Source organism: Natator depressus, chromosome 3 (genome assembly GCF_965152275.1).
Source record: "Natator depressus isolate rNatDep1 chromosome 3, rNatDep2.hap1, whole genome shotgun sequence".
Lineage (NCBI taxonomy): Eukaryota > Metazoa > Chordata > Testudines > Cheloniidae > Natator > Natator depressus.
Window position 1 is genome coordinate 86,211,923 of NC_134236.1, and position 12,361 is coordinate 86,224,283.

General features: G+C 45.7%; 1 protein-coding gene across 1 annotated transcript in view; it reads right to left on the minus strand.

Moving 5' to 3' along the window:
• REV3L (REV3 like, DNA directed polymerase zeta catalytic subunit) overlaps positions 1 to 12,361 on the minus strand; it is a 254,373-nt gene that overhangs the window by 15,521 nt on the left and 226,491 nt on the right. The window contains exons 28-31 of the mRNA XM_074948247.1: positions 9,241 to 9,378; positions 6,161 to 6,351; positions 4,858 to 5,104; positions 1,352 to 1,561 (exon numbers count right to left, since the gene is read on the minus strand). Of these exons, the coding sequence (XP_074804348.1) occupies positions 1,352 to 1,561; positions 4,858 to 5,104; positions 6,161 to 6,351; positions 9,241 to 9,378 (786 nt within the window). The remainder of the gene's footprint in view (positions 1 to 1,351; positions 1,562 to 4,857; positions 5,105 to 6,160; positions 6,352 to 9,240; positions 9,379 to 12,361) is intronic.

Consider the following 12,361-nt stretch of genomic DNA (forward strand, 5'->3'; position numbering starts at 1 on the left):
AATGCTAAACCAATCAGACTTTAAACAGTCAGCAATTATATTGATCTCTGATCTCAACCCTACAGGATGCTAACTGTCAGACTCCCTCTTCCCCCATTCTGTGCCCTCTGATCTATGGCAAAGATCCTGATGACACAGGGCAGCAACAGTAGAGTTGATTTTGTAATGGACACTGCTGCTGCTGACAAGCCAAGCTGCTGCTGCCACCATACATATATTTCATTATCCCTATTTGAAACAGAAACATAGCTGTTCCGTTATAAAACCATAACTCGTTAACAAACAGCTCAGGGACTCCAAACCATTCTCAAAATATATAATTCCCCCATTACAGCTCTGTGCACTGCTCTTAAATCCCAGTGCCAGAACAGATCAAAAGGTATTTAAATTACACTCTGCATTGCTTTGATAAGTTAGACAGACTGGAACTACCTGCTTTACTGAATGTACCAACAAACTGAATGTTTAGTTTCATCCAAGAACCTTTACCTTGAGATTTAAATTAAGCGACACAGTCTCATTGGGATATAGGAGATTTTTGTGACACTTTCCCATTATTTCTAAATAGGAAGATGATGATTAGTGCCCCCCACAGATTTACTTAGACCAAGGGTCGTCAACCTGTGATGGACAGAACCCCGGGCCGGCAGCAGGCTGAGCAGGGCCGGCGGCCGGGACCCTGGCTGGCAGGGGCTGGCAGATGGAACCCCAGTCCGCTGCCGGTCTGGGGTTCTGTCTGCCGGGCACTGGCATGCGAAACCTTAAATTACAGTAAATAAATGAAGACTTGGCACACCACTTCTCAAAGCTTGCCATCCCCTGACTTAGACCCTTTCCATATCCCTGTCAGCTTCAGGTATGTATTGTTTTTCTGAGACACAAACACTTCTTGTTGCAATTTGAAGTAAAACTGGAACTTAATCAGTTATTTTGGCATAAAATGCCTGTGTTTTGGATGGGTTTCCATAACTTTTGCCATTTTCACCACAAAAAAAAAACTAACATTCATGATCTTTTGCTGAGACACAAACATCTTCTTGTTCTAAGCATTTTCTTCAGAGTTGTGCATTACTCTAGTGCCAGATGCTATATAAAAACATTAGACAAAGATACAAATACAGGAAGATAGAATCCGGTATGATGCATCTGGATTGTGCTTTCTGTTTCAGTTTGGTTTCAGAACTACTGAGTATTTTAATATTAAGAGGGCACCCACTAAAATGTTGCCCTGTGATCTGCTTTACCCTCAAGGAAAAAGTTCAGCCACTTTTCAAGTTAATTCTGCCTCTCTGTATTGTGGGCAGCTGACTAATTGGTCAATGACAAAATGCTGTGTCTGCTTTATTCCTACCTTGACCAGTTGTTCCTGCTTACGCTCCAACTCTCGGATTTCTTGGTTGAGAATCACTGCCACATGCTGTGGCTGGCTTCTGCATTTACTACAGATCCCACGCTGTGTCAGTTCATCACACACAGGACAGTGTAAGGTAGTGAAATACTGGGAGATCGTGACTTTTCGGCCTTCCAGATCGGTGCGGGCATTGGAGGCAGCTCTCTGGATCTATAAAAAAAAGTTTAAGAGATGAGGAGCTCTTAAGTCGGCTGCTATATTTATTCCTGAGTCATTCATCAGATTTTTAAGGTGTATAAATTTAACAGGATCTGCAGAGCTTGGGCTCATGTGTTAGTTATTAACAAGAACTAAATCTCTTCATCTGAAGTGTATGATTTATGCCTAAGTGCTTCAATGTGTGTTAAGCTACATATACAGAGACCACCCATACACTGTGAGCTGTTTCACAGCCAAGCTCAGCATGAGGCAGCAGCAGAAAGAATCAGTAACAGAATTACATGCTAGACATAATTCCTAGACAGGAGGAACTCATCTCGCCAAACTACGTTCACAAATCGGTTTAGCTGATATCCTGCAAAGGTTCTTCTTCGGTGCTGGTCTAACTCATTTCTGAGTATGCCCATGATTGCAGTTTCAATTGTTCTCATTTCACATAGTAGAAACAGGGAAATTTTAGGCCCCAAATGTAACACACTGAACAGAAGTTAACAATTTTTTCCTCTTCTGAGTTCCACCTCTCTTCCACCAAGTTTAGTTTCCAAGTACTAATGCAATTCCCTGTCACATGCTTTTCATGTCCATTCACTGGTGATTTTAGCCCAAACACCCAGGGATACATTAAGAAGAAACAGGCTCTAGGATCCACCAAAATGCCAGGTTGACTCTTAAATATTAGGGTTGCCATCCAATTCCTGGCAGAGTCTTCCACCTAGTCTTCTTCCCCATGTCCTGGACAGACTTTTCCTCCTACTCTTGCCCTCACCCCAGACAGACTTTTATTGAGCTTGGCCCTCGCCTCCTCCCCTCGCTGCATACACATACCTCTCCCCTCTCAGGGTACTTCACCCAGCTCTGCAGCCTTGAAGAAAGTAAGCACTCTGCATTCAAGGCTCACCGGCACTGCCTCTGTCTCCTCTCATCTAACTGCTGCCACAAAACTTTCCTTGAGCTTTTAATCCATCACTATGGCGACAGGGAGCTCTTGAGAGCTGTGTTGTCCAGTATTCAATAGGGTGGGACACGGGGAGGCAGAGTGTACAGGTGATCCTTGTAGTGAGTATACCAAAAAGCCAGTCGGGAACATTGTTTACCACATGGTAGGAGAAACTAGAACATACTGAAAAAACAAGGGGAATTTGGAGTTTTCTGGTGATGGCAGGGTCTGAGCTCTAGGGTACACAACAAAGGTGTAAAATGCACCAGGGTTCCACAGAAGGGTGAAGAGCAGCCAGTTGTTATAAGAATGAAGAACCTCCCCTCTACCCAGAGACAGCACCATGAAAGGGACTTGGCATTGTGGCACCACGAGTTCTACTGGAGCAATCTGTTGAAGGTATTAGCTTGTGTAAATCTCACAGTAGATTAATCAGGACATGGGAAAGAAGCAGAAGTGAAAGTACAACTTGTATGGACATTATTAGCTTAAAAACAAAACTCTTGAACATTTTTAATAATGATTCTATTGAGTGACAATTAAACAACACAACACATTACGATAGAGGGGTGCTGGTCAATCCATAGTTAAGGGTAAAGCTAGCTTTTTGTATAAGCACAATTTTTTTACCCTCCTTATATTCAGCAAAAACAAAACAATCCACCCAACATTTCACTTACTACATCTCAACCCAGGGTAGATTTTTCCCCCCCGAATATTCCTGGGCAAATCACAGAGTTTCGGAGACATCAGGGTTTAAAATTTCCTGTCATTCACTTTTAAATATTTTCCTCCTATTTTTGGTGCGTCATCTCTCCTAAACATATTGATGTAGAAATATAAACTTTGCTTTTCCAAGACGGCCAGATAAGTACATGGGCCTTTCATAGGTTTTGAGTAGATGCATGCAGGTATTAGAGAGAAAATTAAAGGGTGAATGCTAATGCAAAACTAGATACATATCCAGATATGTTAACAAAGAACACATGTAGTATGTACTAAGGCAGAGGTGGGCAAACTATGGCCCACGGGAACCTCCTGCCCAGGAGGCTAGTCCCCGGCCCCTCCCCTACTCTTCCATGTACCCTGCAGCCTCAGCTCACTGTGCCACCGGCGCAATGCTCTGGGCGGAGGGGCTGCGAGCTCTTGCCGGGCAGCGCAGCTGCAGAGACATGGCCTGACCCGGTGCTCTGTGCTGTGCCGTGGCGTGGCTGGCTCCAGCCGGGCAGCACGGTTGCCTGTCCTGGTGCTCTGGGCGGTGCGGCTGTAGCGCCGCCAGCCACTGGTGCTCCAGGCAGCGTGTTAAGGGGGCAGGGAGCGGGGGGGGGGGGGTTGGATAGAGGGCAGGGGAGTTTGGGGTGGTGGGGTCAGGGGGTGTGGATAGGGGTCGGGGAGGTCAGAGGGCGGGGAACGGGGGGTTGAATAGGGGCAGGGATCCTGGGGGCGGGTCAGGAAGGAGGGGGGGTTGGATGGGGTGGGAGGGGGTAGTCAAGGGCAGGGGGTCTGGGGGAAGTTAGGGAGAAAGGGTGGTTGGTTGGGGCAGGGGTCCCGGGGGGGGCAGTCAGGAATGAGAGGAGGGGTTGGATGGGGCAGTGGGGGGCAGTCAGGGGACAGGGAGGGGTGGATGGGGCAGGGGTCCTGGGGGTGCTGTCAGGGGACAGGGAGTGGGGGGGGGGGGTTGGATGAGGGGCAGGGGCCAGGCCATGCCTGGCTGTTCGAGGAGGCACAGCCTCCCCTAACCGGCTCTCCATACAATTTCGGAAACCCGATGTGGCACTCAGGCCAAAAAGTTTGCCCGCCCCTGTACTAAGAGCTAGTCTACACTGGCAACGTTAAAGTGCTACTGTGGCAGCGCTTTAACGTGTCTTGTCTGGTCATGGTGCAGCATGGGGAGACAGCTCTCCCAGCACTCTAAAGAAACCACCTCCATGGGGAGCCCAGCTCCCAGCGCTGGGGCACTGTTTACACTGGCGCTTTACAGCACTGCAACTTGCTCCACTCAGGGGTGTGTTTTTTCCACACCCTTGAGCGAGAAAGTTGCAGCGCTGTTAATTGCCAGTGTAGACAAGTCCTTAGATTCTTTTGAATTAATTTTGGAAGAGGCCAGGAAACACAGCTGATGATATGGATAGGACAAACCTTGCGTACAAGAGCTGCAAGGGAAACTAATTTTACTAAGTGAAAGAACTGCAGAGGGTTTAGTGATTTAATTTATACACTCAGGCACCAAATTATTACCTCATAAAATAAATCACCCCTGCTGTTACCTCACATACAACTCTTTGTTTAAAAAAGAGTAATCAAATTCAAGTACCACCCAAATACACTGAGTGTTATCTGACACGCTTACCCTTGGCAATTCATGATACCAGCTGAAAACATCTATGCCAATTAGTGAGAAAATTCTAGCCAGGGGTGGAAGAATTTGTTTGGTGATGTAGTATGTGGCATTCAGCCTCAGGTTGGTATCTTGTAGGACCTCAATGGGCCGCCTCACCAGTTGTATCAGAGGCAATCCTGGCATGCCATACACAATGATATAGGGTACTCTTTCCCCAACTCGAGGCTCAGAACGACGGTCATATGCAAGCATCCTCCTGTTTAAAAAAAAAAAAAAAAAAGTCCTCACAATGTATCTTAAAATTAAATACTTGCAAGTGAAACAAATAGGTATTTAAATCAGGGCATCCAAACTTGACCCAACTGAAGGTCATATCGACAGCTCTCCCGAAGCCTGAGTTCTGCAGCTAACAAGCATAAAAAGGAGCATGCTGCAAGCTGTCTTGACCTTTAAGACAGAGGTATGTTCCACATGGAATACAGGTCATAGAAAACTATGCTCCATCTTGATTCAAACAGCTCAGCCTCCAGAAGTAACAGGAGGGTGGCCACAGGTCATATTTGGTTTACAGGTCACCTTTTGACTAACCCTAAGTTAAAGGAACACTTTATAAAAGAGCAGCCACTATATTCAAATAAGACAAATGACCAGAGTACAAATGATTTTATATTCTTGAGCTAAGAGCAGGGTTTGTTTTTTGGTATCCATTTTATTTTACTAGGAAAAATATGGCCATAAGTTTAAGAAATTTTGTACTGAATATAAGGAAAAATTCAAGGGATGGCAAAATATGTTGAACTGGTTCATATGCAGCTGACCTTTTATTGTCAAAAAATCAGTATGGTGAAGTACACGCTAACAACAAGCGGGATTGCTGTTTAGTATCACGAACTATGGCAGAAGAGAGGCTTAATAGTATTAAAATAAGAGAATCCACTAACAACATTTTTTCTACAAAATTAATCTACTGCCAGTGAGAGGCATCAAATGACCTCTGAGATTGAAGTCCTTTATACACAGAACAGTCAGTAACAGCATAGGTTTCACTACACTGCCTTGACAGTAGGCCTTGTTCTTGACTTTGAGTGATAATCTCTAGTAGTAAGGAAGAAACTGGATTTCCATTATTATTCAATCCTTGATCCCTCTTCCGAGACACCCAACTAGGGATAGTACTAACGGCTATATTAATCTGTGATGTAGACATATGCTCTCTGAGAAGCGGGCTGAGAACCACAAGCAGAAGCACAAAAGATTAAGGAAACAGGTGTCTGATAAATCCACGATTAGCATTTTTAGGCTTCTCATTTACCTTGTGATTTCTAGTGCTGGTACACAGGCTCCAGGTCTGTAAGCAGAACTCCCTCTGTATTCCTTTGCAAAGATGAAATCTTGCATGCTGGCTTTGCCTTCTAATAATTTCATGCATTGATTCTGAACATACTGTTTGATCTGACTTATGTCACGTGTTTCAAATAGCAGCTTGATAGAACGCTCAAGTATCTTCAAAACAAAAGGAGAGATGTGAAAAATCTGGCTTCTTGTTCAACATTAGTAAAAGGAGTTTAAGTTTATATAAAGAAATATTTTATAATATATATTCAGTATAAATTCAAAAACATACGTTTAAAAAAAAAGTACCAATTTTTGTTTCTCTCTAAGAAACCCCTGAGTATCTTCCATCTCTATTTTTATTTTACAAAGCAAACAAACTTTAAAAAGAGCACTGTATATGGAATTTATATGACAAACGCCACTACACTATATAGAAAGATTTTTCTTAATTTTTAAATAGAACATTACATATGACACCTTTCAGTATTCTCCTCCACTCTTCAAAGGTGCTAAATAAATGCACCATATGAGCAGCTGTTTCTCAGTTTATTTGAGGTTAACAATATTTTCCATACTACTTTTTACTTTCTCGCAACACATATTTTTCTAATGAAAGACTGATCCATCACTTACAGAGTCATCAGCAAGGAGGATGTTGTGGGAACAGAACATAAAAAATAACTGATGTTTTGGCCTTCAGCAAAAGTAGGTCAGCAGAAAGATGAACAAAAATGTTCACAGGGTGCTAGACGACATCACAAGTATTCTGTTGGAAGGGGCTACATAAAACATAATTGTTTCCATTCTAGCACCCCATTTTTAGTCACTCAATTTTTTGGCATTTTCACCTTTCAGGCTCACATTTTCCATGCCTCGTCTCTGCCTGAAGGTGTTTTTTTTTTTTTTTTTCCAACAGTTGAAGAGTTTTTGAGTTTGGATAGAGTGAAAAAGATATTCTCCCACTTCAAAAATATTCTTGCCATCTTTTTCTGAGTAGCTCTACTGAAAAAACAGCTTGGGTTAAAAGATAAAATATGGCACAGAAATAGCCCTTATTGAGGATGGTGCTTTTCCTTGTTTCAAAGGAAATTGGTTTTGATTTGACTGAGTATGAGTAGCTGATTCTTTTTTTAAAAAACAAATTGAAAATAGACAGCTAAGAAAGGACACCCTCAGCATGAATTCTTGGCTAAACTAGCTGTGTAGTGAGAAGTGTGGTAGAATGGCTACTATTTGGCAGGGACACCAGAGGGTGGTAGAATCCCCCATGAACACCTTGAAAGGTGCAAAGCATTTGAGAGAGGCTCCTGATCACCTTAAAGGGGAGAAGTTCCAAGGACAGCCTTCTGCAAACATTGTAAGGACCTGAGGGAAGGATCTAATGAGTGCTCTAATGTGCTCTAATGAGTGAATACAATGAAAAGTTTTGCTTAGTTTAAGGCAGGGGTCAGCAACCTACAAGAGCCGATTTTTAATGGCATGCTGCTGCCTGCTGAGTCCCAGTCACCGGCCCTGCTCAGCCCGCTGCTGAACCCAGGCCGGGACCCTGGCAGACAGCAGCGTGCCATTAAAAATCCTGTCCGCCCCGGCAGGCTCTTCTCTGCTCCCCTGGGCAGGGCGAAGAAGCTTGGTGCTGCTGGCTGCTGCTGCACAGCAGGGAAGTTCGCCTCTTCCCCCAGCATGCTGGGTTCCTACCCCTTCTCCTCTCCCTCCCAATCAGCTGATGGTCCTTGCAAGGGACGGGGAGAAGCTGCTCTGAGAAGCTGCTCCGGAGAAGAGGTGGGGACGGGGCCTTGGGGAAGTGGGGTGGAATCAGGGCATATCCCCTCCAGCCCCCTTCCGTGAGCCCTGCACCTCCCCACATACCCTCCCAGCCCTCTGCCCTGACCCCTGCACCCCCCTCACACACCCCATGCCCTGACTCCAGCTCCCCCCACATACCCAGCCCCCCCCACTCCATGCCCTGACTCTTGCACCCCCCACATTCCCACCGCCACCCTGTGCACCAGATGGGAGCTCCTGCACCCACCACACATTCCCACCTGCACCCCTTGCACCAAATGGGAGCTGCCCAGGTAAGCAATCCACACCCAAACCTCCTGCCCCAACCCTGAGCCCCCTCCCTCATTCTAGCTCCTGGCCAGACCCTTCACCCCAACCCCCAGCCTGCTCCTTCATCCCCAACCCTGTGCTCAGCACACTCCCACCCTCATCTCAGTGCAGAGATAGAGGAAGAGAATGGGCTAGAACCAGGGAGAAGGTAGGTACCCACTCTATGTGGGCAGGGCTGGGATCCCAGACTGGCAGCGGGGCCAGCAGCCGGGACCCTGGCTGGCAGGAGCCGGCGGACGGAACCCCAGACCGGCAGTGGGCTAAGCAGCTCAGGAGCTGCTCAGCTCACTGCCAATCTGGGGTCCCAGCCGCTGGCCCTGCTCAGCCTGCTGCCAGTCTGGGGGTTCTGGCTGCCAGCCCCTTGCCAGCCGGGGTCCCTGCTGCAGACCCCGCTCAGCCTGCTGCCGGCCTAGGTGAACGGAACCCCAGGCCGGCAGCGGGCTGAGCAGGCCGGTGGCATAAGATCAGCATTTTAATTTAATTTTAAATGAAGCTTCTTAAACATTTTGAAAACCTTGTTTACTTTACATACGACAATAGTTTAGTTATATAATATATAGACTTATAGAGAGAGACCTTCTAAAAAACCATTAAAATGTATTACTGGCACGGGAAACCTTAAATTAAAGTGTATAAATGAAGACTTGGCACACCACTTCTGCAAGGTTGCCGACCCCTGGTTTAAGGTGTTGAAGGATTGGGTGCTGGTATGGTGGGCTGTGGCAGTGTCCTATAAAACCATGTAGCAGTCCACAGTTCAGTTCAGAAATCCCGGTCTTGCACTACTCATGCCAGAAACAATGGAGAAAACCCCAAAGATCAGAGACAGATCTTGTCTCCAGAGTTAGAATTTTTATGGGGGCATGTATTGACATGACTTTTAAGGACTGCAGTGGAACAACATACCATATTTGTAAAACTTGAAAGAATCTGTGTGTATTTTACCTTGGATACAGCAGGACAAGAATCTCTTCGAACGGTCTCTATGCCTTTTGCATCAAATACTGGGTCTTTTTGATCCAGTGTTTCATACATGTATCCCACATACCTCTTCTTGGTTTGCAAGACACACGGCAAATACACCTGTAGTGTTAAAAACATGTAGCCTCTTTATACTGTTATTCATTGGCAGCATAACAGGATTGCATGTTTAGAGGTTTTTCTAAGGAAATGTTAATTTTGACTTTTTTACCTTTTGTTTCCTCACAAACACAAATAAAAAGTTAAAGGAACATTAAAGGTCCACAGGAAAAATGTAGGTTCAGACTGTCATTCCACACTTAACTCACCTTATATTCTATCTAGATATTGTCACATGTGATATGCAAACTGAGGATCCTGTAATATTCAGGCACACAAAGTCACATACAGTCTAACAGTGACAGCCATCATTCTGAATTCTCTTGCCATTCTAGCCATAAAGAAAGGTTACTTGCCTTACAGTAACTGAAGTTCTTTGAGATGCGTGGGCCCTATGGGTATTCCATTGTGAGGTGCTGAGACTGGAAGATTTTTCATTAGCAGTATCTTTTGGTCTGTGCTTGTGCCCTACACCTCCTCATGCCCCAAACCAAGGGCGTAAGGGGAAACGCAGACTGCCTACCTCTCCAGTTCCTTCTCTACTGTAAATCACCTTAAGAAAGGAGCTGAAGGAGAGGGGAAGAAGGGTGGGTAGTAGAATACACATAGGAACCACATATCTCCCAAGAACTCCAGCTACTCTACAAGTTAAGTAATCTTCCTTTCTTCAACTGATGTGTATTCCACTGTGGGTAATTCACAAGCAGTACTCACAGAGAAGGGGAGTGCACAGACTGCATGGATGTTGTAGTGAAGGATGCATCTGCTGAGGGAGAAAAGTCTAGTAAAGCTATGCATAGAACCCCACATTGCAGCTCTACAGATCTCCAGGAGGTGAACAGCCTGAATAAAAGCCACGGAGATAGCTTCTGCTCTGGTCAAGTGGGCCCTCAAACCTTGAGGGACAGAGTTTCCGTAAGCTCACAGTAAAGTGGGATGCAACCCGAAATCCATTGGGAAAGTTTCTGTGAAAAGATTGCTTTCCCCTTCATCCACTCAGCAATGGAAAGGAATAGTTCGATTTCCCAAAGGGTTTTGTCCCTGCAGGTAGAAAGCTAAGCTAAGGCTCGACGGCTATCCAGAAAATGGAGCTTCCTGTCTTCTCTGGTGATACAAGGCGTTTGGTAGAAAAAAGGTACGTATCTGTTCTGATTATAGTGGAATTCTGATGGAAACTTTGGAATGAACTTCGGGTGTAACCTCCAAAAAACCTTACTCTTATGGAAGACCATGTAGGGAAGTTCCGCCGTAAGGGCCTCAAACTCACCTACTCTTCTGGCAGAGGTGACTGATGTCACGAAGGCACCTTCATAAACAGATGGAGAAGGGAGCATGAGGCTAGAGCAGGGTTCTCAAACTTCATTGCTCCGCGACCCCCTTCTGACAAGAAAAATTACTACACGACCCCAGGAGGGGGTACTGAAGCTTGAGTCCACCTGATTCCCATTGACCCATGTTGGGGAGCCAAAGTCAAAGCCTGAGCCCTACTGCCCTGGACTGGGAAGGTGTCAAAGCCGAAGGCCAAGGGCTTCACCCCAGCCAGAGGGCCTGTAAACCTGAGCCCTGCTGCCCAGGGCTGAATCCCTCAGGCTTGGCCCTGGGTGGTGGGACTCGGGCGTCATCCCTGAGCCCCAGCAAGTCTAAGCCAGCCCTGGAAACCCCATTAAAATGGGGTCACGACTTTGGGGTCCTGACCCACAGTTTGAGAACCGCTGGGCTAGAGGTTTGAATAGAGTATTCACGAGAGCTGACAATACTAGACGGAGATCCTAAGTTAGCATCGATTTTAATACCAGAGGAAACATTCTGGCAAGGCCTTTCAAAAATTTCACAGTTGTAGGGTGCGTGAAGAACAGTTTCCCACTGGAGCATGGAAGGGATTAATTGCTGGCAAATGTACACACAGCAAGCTGAGAGTTAAACTCAACTTCTTTAGAGAAAGGAGTAGTCCAAGATGGTAGGGATTCTCATGAGTCCTCTAAAGGTATCTAATGACTTTAGCAGCACAGGAAAATCCACTTCGTAGCATAACATTCCCTCAGAGATTTTTGTGCTATAACTGAGGATGGAGTATATCATCTACAAACATGTCCTTTCTAGGTTTGTCATACATCCAAATACCAAATAGATAGAGGTATGCTGGATTGGGATTGGTGGTCTTTTATTGACCTGAGTCAATAAGTTCAGAAATAGGTGGATGCATGGCTGTGAGGCCATCTGCACAATGCTGGTGAACCAAAACTACTTCTGCCACCAGGATAACTGACAGTTTGTCCTGCTTGATTTCCCTCGTGGTAAGAGGGGAATGGGTGGGGAAGCTTATATTAGTGGCTCTGACCACTCTACTAGGAATGGGTCTCCGAGCTGCTTGGGAACAGTAGGTTGGGTATTTCTTGTTCTCTTGGGACACGAAGAAATCCTCACTGCTGGAAAATACAATGCAACACCACGTTGTGACGTTTCTACTCACAGTCTCTGTAGAAGTGCTACTGAGGCTGTCCACCAAGGTGTGCATTGCTCCTGGGAGATGCACTGCCAAGAGGGTGATATGGTGTTGCATACACTAATTCCAGAGTTTGATCTCCTCCGTGCAAAGGAGCAGACTTTGATCCTCCCAGTTTGTAGCTGTAGTATACTGTAGCCATATTGTCTGACATAACCTGAATGTGTACAGCATGGATGAAAAGCAGGAAACTTCATGTACTCCTTGCTATGCATTGATTTGAAGCTTGGATTCTAGTTGGGTCCTAGAACCTGAACCACATTTTTGTCCGATGTGCTACAGCCCAGTAGGGAAGCACCCATAATTAACCTCTTCGTGGATGGAGCGGGAAACACAGGGAACCCCAATGAATACAACTTCTTTGTTTCATCCACCAGTTGAAAGATGCCAGAACACTGTGGGGAATCAAGACTCTCCTGTCTGGACTGCCTCTGCTTGGATTGTAACCAAGCGTGAAGGCCCTGAAGATGGAACCTTGCAAAG